At 33.1% G+C, this 14,124-nt stretch overlaps 1 protein-coding gene across 1 annotated transcript in view; it reads right to left on the bottom strand.

Annotated features, from left to right (window-relative positions):
• The window catches only part of Pde9 (phosphodiesterase 9), a 210,063-nt gene that overhangs the window by 64,025 nt on the left and 131,914 nt on the right, over positions 1–14,124 (bottom strand). The window contains exons 3-4 of the mRNA XM_076377885.1: positions 2,655–2,897; positions 215–467 (exon numbers count right to left, since the gene is read on the bottom strand). Coding sequence (XP_076234000.1) covers positions 215–467; positions 2,655–2,699 — 298 coding nt within the window. The 5' untranslated portion in view covers positions 2,700–2,897. The remainder of the gene's footprint in view (positions 1–214; positions 468–2,654; positions 2,898–14,124) is intronic.

Below are 14,124 nucleotides of genomic sequence, written 5' to 3'. Positions count from 1 at the left end.
TCAACAAAATTATAAAACTTATTATACACATGAATTCGTGAAAACCATTAGAAATTATTATTTCCCGATTATGACCATCTGTTCCACTTGCTACAACGTTAACACATCAGTGACCACCAATAAAAATGATCTCTATTAGGATGTAGGCCTAAGTTCCAGCAAACAACCATGTGTTCGATTTTGTTAATAGCTCTATTAAATCGAATTGACTTACCCTTAAGCTTCATGTCCGTGACCTGATTCGCTTTGTAGGTGACCGTGTCCCTGCGATCGCCAACAATAAAGTAAATATTCGTGTATTCCTCGTCGTCGTTCTCGCCGGTTCCGTTCCTCGTCTCGAGGTCCATGGCCAGGCGACTAATTTCGGCCTTGAACCGGCTTCTGCACCTCTGTGCTCGACCTTGCGACAGCCTACGAGGCGACCCGGCCTTGCTACTATTCGGGGCTGTAAGAAAACTCACCAGATTCTTCGTTAAGAAGATTGGTTAACGAACACCGTCGTTTGAAAGTCCTTTCGTGTGTTCACTTACAATATTATACACTTGCTTCAAAAGCGACATAGTTCAAGAAAGTATGTTCATCTAAATATACTTTTGACTAAACTATTTTATGATCGTAATTCCAAAAACACGTTTCTTGAGTTGTATCGTTTTGTAAGCACGTGTAGGATATTTTTTCCATGTTAGCACGTTGCCAACCGCATAAGCAAATGTGTTAGATTCGTGATTGGATTAATAAATTTTCTAGGCACCGTGAAATGGGGTGAATTTATTTTTACCTAGAGTTATGTTTCTATTCACCCTACTGTTTCTAAATACTAATTACTATATTTTAAATAGAATTTAAGCAGTATTTATTTTCGCCTAGAGTTATGTTTCTATTCATCCTACTGTTTTTAAATACTAATTACTATATTTTAAATAGTATTTAAGCAGTATTTATTTTCGCCTAGAGTTATGTTTCTATTCATCCCATTTTACGGTACTCTATTGTATCATATTATGCCCCTCGCGACAAAATTGTCAAAAGTTAAAAATATTTAATTTTCATTTCATTGAGTGGAATATTTTCTAATACATAGATACATTTATTCATTTATATGCGTAATTCTAAATATGAAATAGTTGAATAAATTTCAGGTAATGTATGTTTCACAATGTTGTAACTAAATACAAGTTTTGCAATATGACATTTTTCTCGCTCATTCTAAAAGTGTTGTTTTATGTTGTCGATTTGTGACAGTTTTGTCACAGGAGTGTAAAATGTATTATTATCTTTATGTATGGTATACCAATGACGTCATGAAGTTTACATGATTTACCATACAACAAATTTCTGTTAATTCAATTAAATTTTAGTGAGGATTTTATATACAATGGAAATGTAATTGTTTGTTGAAGCAAAATTTTAAGACATAAGCATATAGCTACATGTAAAAATGAAGTGTATCAATTGGTCAATTGCAAATTAATAAAATGATATCAAGGCATAGTATACATGTAGCTAATACACTGTGCTACAGCTGAATTTTTAAAGTATTGAAAAAGGCAGTTCTAAGGCTTATACTGGAGAAAGACAAGAGAGTTTCTTTAAAAACTACTATTATCAATTTGCCCTATAGTAAGCACAATAGCAATCATAATTAGTATTTATAATCCTAGAAGATAATTTAAGAACAATTTACATTCAATCCCTAACCAACAAAGAATACTGCTAGTTAGTTTCATAATTGCCTTAATTTTTCATAGAATTCCGTAATATTACTCTTTCTAAGAAATATTATGTCCAATACACCTCATAATGTTTCATCCAATTGTAATGTCATCCCGTTACTAGATATTTTACATTATAATTGCTATTCGTGCCTTAAGTCAGATTTTAGGTATCTTTAATTTTAGGTGATCTATTCAATGCTTTCCCTCAACATTTACAATAGCTTATAACTGATTTAGGATACAAATTTTTCAGTAAACTGGCAAGGTACGCATATCTGTACATATTAATGATGTGGTGGATTTTGTAAACTCTATTGAAGTAATTTCACGCTCTCAAAATTTTAAGTCTTAATTTTTACTAAATATATCTTCTAACGAAGAAACTATTTGTGCACAATAGAGGAGATGCTAAAGTACAGTGACTGATACATTTGTTTACATGCATTTCATATATTACTGAACTGTGAAAACTATTGTAATCTACCCTTTCTTTCTTTCTGTTTCAATTTCAGTTTTTATATTTAATTCTCATCGAATTATCTTAATTTTAATATAAAAGCTAAAATATCGATAAAATTTCAATACGTGAATTCAATATTTATTTGCGAATAAATTGACGAGTCATGGCACTGGCTTTAATTTCACCAGAAAAGCTACAAACAAGTACGTGGACAATTCAACCAGCTCTCAATACACAGAAATGTAATGTAACAGTAAAAGATTATCAGAAGAAACATAAAATACTTTTTAAAGTCTCCACGGAATAAACATAAGAAAGTAAATATCTAAATCTAGAATCAAACATTCCGCCTATTTTGCGTATCACTCGAAGATCAATAACTTTAACTAACAGATCTAAATAGTGGTACGTGGTAGCAGATTCGTAGCGCATTGCAGAAATTGTCGAGGTGAAGTGGAATACGTAATGTCGTTACTAACCTCTGGTCGGGTGTGGAGGGACAGTAGTATCCTCGGCGAGCTCATCGTCGCATCGCCGCCCTGGCGGCAGCAACCGGGTCACCCCCGATTATCGCACCTGTCGACCTCGTGCCTGCCGAGCCTAACACCTGCAGGGTGAATGATCGAACGTTGCAGGACCTCGTCGACGACCGTCGTGGCACCAACCGAGAGGACGACCGCTCGTCTACTACCAGCTCGCGCTGCGCTCCTTCATGGTCCATTCTGAAACATAAACAAAATCGTTCGTGTTAGCTTGGCTACCCACAATCAGTTAAACAGAGTTCTGTTCTCATATTTTACTTATAACTATTGAAAAGATTTAATGAGAGGTACAAAATTTGTATGGAAATATTTGTGACTATAAAATAAAGCACATTAAGTCATGTTTTTATAAAATTAAAGTTTATAGTTAAATAATGCTTTAGATAATATAATTGCATTTTCAGCTTAAGGAGAGTCTATTCAAGAAACTTTTTTCTTTAAAATAAGAGCGAGGAATAAGTTGCAAGTTCAGGGCATAGAATTGATCGAAGCTTAAGTAAATGCATGTGAAGTGAGTGGAAAGCATGTAATGTCACACTTGATATTGAAACTTGACTTGCGTATAAAATAAGTAAACTATTGATACAGGAAATAATTATAGTACTCCTTACATTGATTGAGCATTAATTCAACTAGAATGGAAGGAAATTATAATAGTTGTAAAGGCAAAGCAAATGAAAGTTAATTGGAATTCTTATTATTAGTCATAAAGAAAAAGAACTACTGTTTCATCTGAATGTTAGATATTGGACGATGGGCTTGTAAATAGATTTGTTAATAAATGTGAATTTCAAAAATTCCAGTTGAATATCGCAGAATGATTAAAATAGAATTTGGAAGCAAGGAAATGGATAACACGGTCTACATAAAATTAAGCAAAAAATGTATTTTTTAAATTGGCATGAAAATATTCGCATTTTAATGAGGAAATGCAGTTGCACATACATGTTGCGAAACGTATTGACAAATGTTATGTAGTTAAAAGAATTAATTTTATATAAACTGCATCAGACGTGACCATAAAGGAAATGCAATTTTAAAGTACATGCATGAACCTTTAAAAATGACAGAGAATCGAATTAAACCACTCTGAGAAAGTTTTATATCAATTTATATTAAAATACGAGAAAAGAACATATACAAAACATGAAATAAAAAATACTTCGTGGCAATACACAGTCAGTAATTCCATTTTGTTGAACATAATAATCACTAAAATATTTACTTTAATTCAAACGTATAGATAAACAGATATTATATTATATTCGAAAAATTTTACACCGATTATTTAAATGAATTATCTTAAGAATAAAATTACTCTACTTGTATCCCTGTGTTATCTGCGCCACAGTTAAATTTTCGTCACGTAACCTTTCTCACCAAGGAATCAATTCTTTGCAGAGGAGACAACACGGTATATTGCTGTTAGCAGGGTTGGAAGAAATCGATATACATATGTACACGTCTGGAAAAGTCAATATGCTTGCTACTGTTATGTGTTCATGTAATATACAGGGCGTCAAAAAAGTAAGCCAAGACTTTGTAAATGTAAAACGTAATTTTCAATTTTATTAACACAAGTTATTCTTCATTATTTGTCTGATATATCCAATGAAACAATTATTTTTTCAAATTTAAGAAAACATAATAGTTCGTTGTTTTGCAGGCAATATAATTACAGTATCATTGATCATTTCAGAAAATATTTTGATCGTTATTTTGTTTAAACATTTTGTTATTTGTTACCCGAATATTCATCAGTTTCACTATAGAAAATGTTAATAATTCTTAGATTGATGTTCTGATCAACAGAACCAGGTTAAAACTCGCCTTTCTCCAAACCGTACCTCAGCCTGAGTCCTCATGAACCAATTAGAACATTTGCCATTAGACGTGATCAAAGAAAGCACAAGCCTCGCTTAATAGTGTGCCCCCGTTCCAAGACAGTCAAAGGACTCTCCAATTCGCGTTTCTTCTTCACACGACATTGGCAATTCAATTTTCGGACAAGCCAAGGAGTAACTGACACCGGGCTAGAACGCGAAGGAACGGAAGAAACTCGATGGCGCGTTGATTACGAATTGTAGGGGCCACACGATAATTTCGTTTGGTAAATGTCTGGGTTCCGATTCGCTTCTCATACTTGAAATTTTACGTTAAGTATACGTCCTGGCGCAACGGTGGTTGTCTGTCAGTGCTATGCTCGTAGAGGGGGGAGACAAAAGTAATATTTACTACATTTGACTGTCGAGCAAAAGAAGAATTGATTACAGGGTGTCGGGGCAAGCGTGTGAGCATCTTGCCAGCGAGCGTATGCAAAGTGCTGGCTGCTGAAGAATTCAAAAAACACCGGTCTAGCGTCGCAAAAAGTGTGAAGAACGGAGGAGAAAATACAATGCCTTCGACAGACGAAGTGCAAAAGATGTTCAGCCTTATAATGCATTCAGGAGTTTGGTACTAGTGAATGAAACTATAATGAGGGGAACCTAACCGTGGCGAGAACTTGCACTTAACATGTAGCAAATTCCAGGTGGAGAAGGCGGGGGGAAGTTTAGCTGGTAAATTTTGAATAATTGAAGAATGATGGGCGCGTTGCTGCTCGTGTTAGTTTTGATCTTAGACCCCTAAGTTTCCAGACTATCTTTGGTATTTGAAACACTTGGTTACATAAACAGTATAATTGCATTATATTGTTTGTTGGACACCATTTTCTGGATATTCACAGTTAAATATGAATATAATTAAATAATTGAGGAAATATGTTTAAATAGAAGTACGTGTAAAAAGTAAAAATATGTATTGTTACTGTTGTCACGCTGCATACATATTCATCATTTTGACATAAAGACAAGAACAAGAAATTCCACTCACGTTTCTATTCAGAAGTAAAAAATACGTATTCATGGCATGGGTATTAAGGGGATGATATAATGTTGACCAATATATTCTGCCAGACTTGTCGAAACCAATATAAATAAATTGAGTAAGCAATAGCAAAAGTATTTAAATACTAATACTAAAAGAAGGGTAAATACTGTTTCTAGTAAATATTGAAAGAATAATCAGAGTAGATCGCAGTGTATATTATATTTTAATAAAGACGACTGTACATGTGTCTACTTTGTGCCAACTGAAATTTTATAAATCTTAAGTGTTAGTTAGAATTAAATTTAAAAAATTCTAAAAGCGATTGCGACATAAAATGTGTAGTATGTCCTGTTTTTCTTTTTATATAAAGGAGTAAAACTGTATTAAGGAACGATTAATAATACGTACACATGTCAAGTAAAAAGGAAACAAATATCTATTTACAACTGCTGTTTATGCGTTATTTTAGAGACCAATTATTGTTTTATTGATTTTTCGAGTACAACAGCAAGATCTAAAACTATCCAGAAAGGTACATAGTAGAGAGTTTCAATTTAAAAGATGCTGCAAAAAGATAATGAAAACAAAAATTCATTGAATATAAAATTGTTATTTGCTCCCTTTATAGGGGAAGGTTGCCAAATGTGGACTGGCACCTAGATTGGATCACCAGCGTAATTTGTAATATATAAACAATTTGGGCTGTATATAGGCAATATTTGATGCTCATATACCAAGTTAGTTAATGCGATAATTACTATCACACAGTACCGCTTTATATTTATGTAAACAAACGCAGTCGGTTTTAACAGCTGAGAATCTAACATTTTAGCAATCAACATAGCAAGCTCTCTAGTTTTTTTAAAATATATGTCTATATAGAAATTACATATATTAAGCTGTTATTCATTTATTGTATTCATTTTTACATTGTTATTTAAAATTAAGGTCAGATAAATTTTTTAAATTATTTAGTGAAGTTGCCTAGATTGGACCAAAAGTAATTTGCATTGCAGGTTGCATTGAATCAGTTCAATATAGGCAATGGTAATTTAAAAAACAAAGAAAAAGGATCCCGAATGGTTCTGTATCTTATGTGAAGAAATCAAGGGAGAAAATATGATTAAGTGCATAAAATGTTGCACTTGCGTGTACACATCGTGTATAGAAGTAGATACGAAATTAAAAAAAATGTATTACTTAGATTGTTGACTTTTACTATGAGATTTTGCAAATAAGGTATGCTAATATCTATGTAATATATTTGGTAAACTTATTCTTCAGAAAACTTATTGATTTTTACACTTAAAACCAATAGTTCAATTTAGAAAGCCAAAGGTTCATCCTAGAAAGCTGGCTGCTTTGAGTGGACTAATGTCACAGTTATAAGAAACTGCTTGTCTATCTTTTTATATTATATTTTGGAAAAAATTAATTACATTATCTTGAAGGCATAAATAGTAACATTTCTACTGCTGCAGTAGAAAATATTTTAGTTGTACAAATTTAGCAACCTTCCCCTATGAATACGCCAAACAGTATTTAGTGTATTTATGCAGTCCTTGAATAAGTGTATCAAATAGCTAGAATGACTTGCAAGACAAAAATTAGAAAAAAAGGAAAGGAATTGTGGTACTTGAAGGACTTCCTCGGCAAAATGAATGGTCGACGTCAAAGTTATTTCTTAATCTACTGCTTCTTACGATTCAGGAGTGCCACACCCAGGTGAGACATAGGTGCAGAAAATTTACGATTTCTTTGCCGAAGGTCGCCAGCGGAAATTAAAAGCCTCCGGCCTACTCTGTCTCACCCTTAACCCATGATCTCAAATGACGTTCTGTAAAGATGTACGAGCATCAACGATATATTTATGACGTTCTCATTAAGTTATATTCCGCTTTGAAACTCTTTTTTCGTCCTAGTCCACGTACAAACGGTGAACATTCTGCAGAACTACAATGAGATTTCAACTGCTTCGTGCCTCGCTTGCTTTACGAGATGAACTAAATAAGATCTCGAGCTTTACTACGTGTGATTTCGCTTATGCTCAAAGGTCTGTCGGGAAAAGCGAAAAAGCTTGATATCAGTGAAATAAGTTCCCTGAATTGCCAACGACGTGGAATGGCAGGTTTCGAGTTACAGGAATTCGTAAGGTTGAGAAGCTCGAGAGAATTTAATATTTCAATGCGTCAGAATGCAATTGAAGGAATTTTGAAATGATTAGCTTAAATAGTTTAGCAAGTGCAAAATATTTTCGAATTACCTATGTTTTTAGAGTGAATATTATCTTAACTACAGCAAATATAATTCTCGTTTCAAGACATACCAGTTTGTTCTGACAAGCATAATCAATAAAAGTAACATTAATAATTATTTCTATCATTATTATTATATTTTACATTTTCAGTGAATTACAAAAAATGCTCACAAGTAACAACTGACAATGCAGTAATGATATACATTTGCTTAAACTTGATATAAATTCATCGGTGTTCTCCCAGTTTCTAGGAATTACTTTTTTATTTTTCTTCACTTTCACCTCTACTAAAATTAGAATAAACTATCGACGTAGGGTATAAATTAATTTATGAAAGACATTTATCATATACATATAACATATTTCCTACGAGCTTATTACTTGAACCGAGTCTTACGTTTATATGTAGTAAGTAGTATATTTCAAGTAATATATTTTCATCAATTTTACATGTTTCAAAAATCATGAAAGAGTTTATTTCTTATAATTTCTTAATTATATAAAAGGTGAACACATCAATTTTCAAGGGTCCAATTTTTCGCAGCAGATAGTGAAATCGTAACTAATTGTGATCAGACTACATTATGTGCAATACCAATATCAGTGGTACAACTACTTACTTGCACGTTAATAGAGTTATATGCTTCATACTTCTCTTATCGAAATACCAAGATGAAATTTATTTATCGAAAGTGCCTTAAGTGTCTTTAGGATCGGCAGTACTTAAGTGATATGATAGTTAAACGAAACGTAGACCGCTAGTAATTTTGTAGTATTTATTGCCACGCAAGCAATAACTTTTAATAGATGGAAAATCTCGACTAGTCGACAACGTTCGTAGCCGCATACTACCATAAACGCCCCCGCAGCTGTTACCGCGAACCTCAAACCCAACCAGATTACACTGGTGGCAATCATACTGACAGAGGCAACGCCAACAGTAAACAGCTTCGCAACGACTGATTGAGATATTACATGAATATTATTGTGGTGTTGCTTTGTGTGAGTGTCACTATAAGTAAATGCCTAAATTAATTTCAGTCTTGACGCCAGGTTAAGTTCTCTCGTCGTCTCGAGCGATATTGTATCCTGTGTCTGAGAAAATTCATGCGCCACTCAAGGCATGGTTTCTATATTCTGTTCCGAGGAAGTTTTGCTTGTTATCGAATTTCTCAAACTTCGGAAGAATGAGCGGTGGTTGTAACAAACGATATGACGTTGAGAATTTTTTACAGAAAAAATGGAAAATGTTGAACGCTTCTCTTCTTTTAGGGATAATGAATTATTTTATTTGGAGTTGTAGAAGATGTAAGAGATATGCAGTACCTACATGATATTAGTGAAGGGAAGCTTTGAAGCTAAGCAATTGCAGAGACACAATAAGGTTGCAGAAATAGATTACATTTAAGGTGTGAGAAAAGGAGTTTAAAGTGTGTTTATAATACCTACGGAGAGAAATAGAAAATTAATATAGGACTTAACATGAATTTAGGTGGTTTAAAATAGAATATTTAGAGTTCACAATCACAAGACATTCTATGTGACCTTTTTTCATTTGAACATGATATTGGCATCGGTAAATCGTAGATCCATAATCATTTTCTAGTATTTCTGCTTTAGTATCATACAATCTTGAGGTAACGTATTTTTACATCAATTTGTCGTTAATATTCAATACGTTACTAAGAAATTAATTTCCACTATTTAATAATAGTAAATGCAGAAATAAACTTTGCATAAAAAAGATTGCTTTAGCATGCTAATTAACGAGTGAAACCTGTTACTTATTCTAATGAGAACTATTAGTCCTTAAAGTCTTGAACTTTTCCCTTTAATATTCTTTATATCTCCTATACCCTGTTTCACAGAGTAAGGAAATTCCCTACAATAGATCAATAATACTAATAAGACATAATAGAAATAAATGATATGTTGCCTACAAACAGGATTTTATGAGTATAAGTTCGTTACTATTCCTTTTAACTTTCAGAACCATTTTTCATTTTCTGTCACTTTCAATTTTGATAAAATAAATATCTACTAGCTGATCAGCAGATCATTTTAGCTCTAGAAACGTGAATGCTACGCTTCTTGTAATTACGTGTTAGTGAATATACATACATACATATGTATATCTACAAAGCACTTACAAAATTAATAATATATAGAAACAAACACTATCATATTAAGTTAGGTAATTATGTATTTCAGTGACTTTTATCAATTTTGATGAAAGAAGAAATCAATAAAAAAGATATCAGCTGGTGAATTTGGGGAAAGAATGTACTTTCTATTATTTTATTAAGAAATCGTCTTTTAAAGCTTTTCCTTATTTTACAAATATAAATAAAAATACAATATTTATTAATGCTTCTGCAGTTAATTCTTTCTTTTACTAATAAAATAAAGCTGTTAAACAAAAGTCTGACGTTAAATGCATAGTTCAAATTGGAAAAAGTCATTAAATGGCTGATATAAGTAATAATATTTAAATATTTAGATAGAATATTTGGTTCCGAATAATAACTAATTATATGTATTTAATATTGAACTAAAAAGAATTCTTTCGTACAATAATCTTAAATACAAGTAGTTAAGTATTTCGATAAATTCCTGCTTGAAACTATTCAAATAAGGCCTAATTTGATGCTATTTGCACGTCTTAACATTATATTCATATCATCTCTAAACAAATAAATTCTGCCTTTTCAACACAGAGCACCTTCTGTTCTATTTCAGTCTTTTCTTCGCCCTTAAAACTATTTCCACATCACTGAAAACATCTTCTATTGCTTGCTCGATTATTTATCGACGTATTTTCGTTCCGCGCAAACCGATAACGTCACACGAAATTTATAGGATACCTGTTGCGGATTAGTGTCTGCCGCCAAAGCGAGTCACTCCGTGCCCCTGTCTAATAGCTTCCAATTCATCCCATATGAAATCTACATGAAAATTGATGCTGCGTCAGACCTGTCACTGGGGAGAAGTTAAAGTGCCTACGATTTTAATTGGATTGGACCTATCGTAGTTTATAACTTGACAAGACATTCAATGTGATGGATACAATCGAACGAGGCGCGTCAGATGTATCGACGGCGAGGTTAAAGTCGACGTGGCGAGGGTAGCTGAGGGAAACAGAGATGAGACTTAAACTAATCGAATTTCTCTTTTATCTTTTCAGAGATAAAACCTTTGAGGCAAAAACCTGTTTCTCAGCGCAAAAAGAATAGTAGTGCTTTAGACATTGGAGAGTTAAATAATTAACCTACGTATTTCTGTATACTTACATAAACTAATTAATTAACTAATAACATAAGTAATTCACTTTAACCATTTTGTTCATTCGTGCAATGCTTCGATTACCAGATGTTTAAATTTCTCTAATCTGATTTTTCTCATATTTTTCCCCATTCTATCATTACTCTCTCTTTTCTGATATTCATTCCACAATCTATACTTAATTCCTTTAAACATGCTGCTTATTTTTCATTCCTTTTCGTTTTTCCTAACATGCCTCAAGCTTGAAGTTCATATTTTACTCTTTTGTACTTCTCATATTTTTCTTTTTCTTTCTTCTGTTCTATTCTACTATGTTTGTTAGGTTATATACAATATAAAGTTCCAATATTAGACAATTTCAGAAGTCGGCAAAAAGTATCAGCGAATTTAACAGAATCCATCAACCAATCAATATCGACCATACGTAGGTGCAGGCAAAAGATCAACAGGAATATGGCGTATAACTGCAACCTCGTACAATTCCTAATTCTGAAAAATCGCTTTTTTGGATTCATCCGGCGCAGCGGGATTACAGTTAAATTCCCAGCAATGTGGACTGTTGTACTATAGACGACCGTGGTCTTACAGTCACAATATCTTGCGTTCAGAACCACCATTTCGAGATCCATTTATAAAAATAGTGACGCGAACGCTCGCTAATGAAGCGAGTTTCCCAGAGAGGATTGAAGTATCCTGGAAATGGAAGACGCAGTGAGCATTTATCGATCGGGGAATTTTGTTTGACGAAATGAAGAGGAGATAGGGATTATTCATCGATGAACGCCCATTTATTTCGAGTAGTTAGGGATTTTAATGCGTTCCAGTGTGTGCACAACGCGATCTCGCAAACACGATTACAGTTGCGCAAACATCCCTCTGCATATTAGCAGGTGAATCGTGAACAATATTAAATATGCAATTTCGCGTGGAGTGGTACCGATTCACGCGCGTTTCGGGGTCGTTGCGGAAGAAGACAATGAATGATTTATTTTCACGCAACTGACAGTGAATGAACAGGGACAAGCTACAGTGGAAATTACGTGGAATAATTGGCTTTGTCATTTTAAGCGTGTTTGCCTGTCTTTGGTGTGGGTAAACATACAGGGTGAATTTTTGTCGGAAAGCTTTTTATACCTGTAATTCAGTTTTGAATAATTGTTTACTTTCTAGGGTAGAAAATGCTCTTTTACTGAAATTAGACGAGAGTGAACTGTCAACATGCTCTTCAATTTTTGAAAGAATATGTTACAAAAAATTTCTGTTAAAAATTCATGATAAGAGTATATGAAAATAGAGGTACACGTCAATATTAATGTCTAATTTTAAGTATTATATGAAACTGTTATTATATTTAACTTTTTTTAACATTTCTTTTTTTAATTTGTTTCAATTCTTTTCACATTTCTCTATTTTTTTATGAACGATGAGAAATGTCAACAAGAAAGAAATAAAACGAGTTTAAGATGTTGCATAAAAGCATGAGAAATAAACCTTAAAACTCAATGCATAAATCTTTCTATAATGGCAATTGTAGAAAATAATATTTAAACATTTCATTCTAGCCACCTCAACAATATCTTACTTGCTCTATGAAATTTTTTATGTCTGTCCATAAAACATTCTCTTCCAAGGGCCCATGTTTCATCATCATTGAATACGTCTACAGGAATAAACTTACGACTGCTGCATAGTTAAAATCAACATTATGATGAAATATGAAGCTTTTACAAAAGAATGTTTTCAGAAAAAGCTATGAAAGATTTCATAGAAGGAATAAGACTTTTTAATTCACTTAGAGAATAATTACCTGAGATTTTCTATAGTAATCTTCTATTACTAACAACAAGAAATTTTATAATCTAAAGTACGTTTTAAATATTATTGATTGAATTTTCATTGAGTATTTCAAAAATGAAAAAATAACACAAATTACCAATACATACTTAGTACTTAGATATCAAGTCATTTTCTATTTATGAGAAGTTAATTTATCATTGCCAAAACATAATTTGTTTTTTAATCCTTGGAACTAAAAAACAACTGAGGTATAACATATATTTCCCATGAGAAATGCTCTCAGAAAAATCTAAAATTGCACGACAAATTTAGAGATGTTATGAACTCATCTTATCTTCAAAATGAAATAAAATTTTCCTTTTGACTACTAAAAAACAAATTTCTCTGTTATGACCAGGTGTAAGTTCGACTTGACAAATAGATTATAGTTTTATTATTCAAATGATAGGTAAATGACAGCTTACAACTTTTAGCACAAGAATCAGTTGGCTAGATATTAACTCTTTGGACTCGGTTGTCCCTTCTAAGGGGACAAAATGTATGGAAAATCAGGATCTTCGAGAGTAAAGGGTTAAATCTCCTATCTGTAGTATAATATTCACTCTGGGCAAGAATTTCACAAATGCAAAGCTCGTATTTTGCAGACACGTATTGCATATCCATTCGTAGCCACATGCATTTGTGCAATTTCAAGTAGCAATAAATGTTACATAAAAAAGTAGTTTTTAGAATTGCCAGCGGAAGGACATTACGATGACAGGTAATGGTCATAAAACCGCTGAGTTATCGCAGAGAAAAGTATCTCTAACAACGGGGATGTTCTCTATAAAAGCACGAATCGACTTGCTCCAAACAACTTAAACCATCCTCTATTTCGTTCCTCGCATACCTTAATTATTTCTAAGCGACTAGCCAAATCAACGAAGCGGACTCTTCAAGCGTTCGTGCAGATGGAGCGACGGCAAAATTGAAAATTCAAAACGAGCACAGCTTTGTCGGGCATGTGGCGAAGTTAAGTCGCTGGGACGCTTCCTCGAATGCAAATTACGCGGACTGGTGATACCTCTCGAAATGAAAAGAAAAAGGAAGAGGAGAAAAGGACACGTACTTGGAATAACATGGAGTCACAATTGCGTGTCGCTTTCCACCACGACGTAGTTCCTCGAGATCTAATTAACTGCAAAACGATACGTTCCTCCTTCG

The sequence above is a fragment of the Calliopsis andreniformis genome, chromosome 1, assembly GCF_051401765.1.
Source record: "Calliopsis andreniformis isolate RMS-2024a chromosome 1, iyCalAndr_principal, whole genome shotgun sequence".
Classification (NCBI taxonomy): Eukaryota; Metazoa; Arthropoda; class Insecta; order Hymenoptera; family Andrenidae; genus Calliopsis; species Calliopsis andreniformis.
The sequence above is the reverse complement of the archived record's forward strand: the minus strand, read 5'-3'. Positions and strand labels throughout refer to the sequence as shown.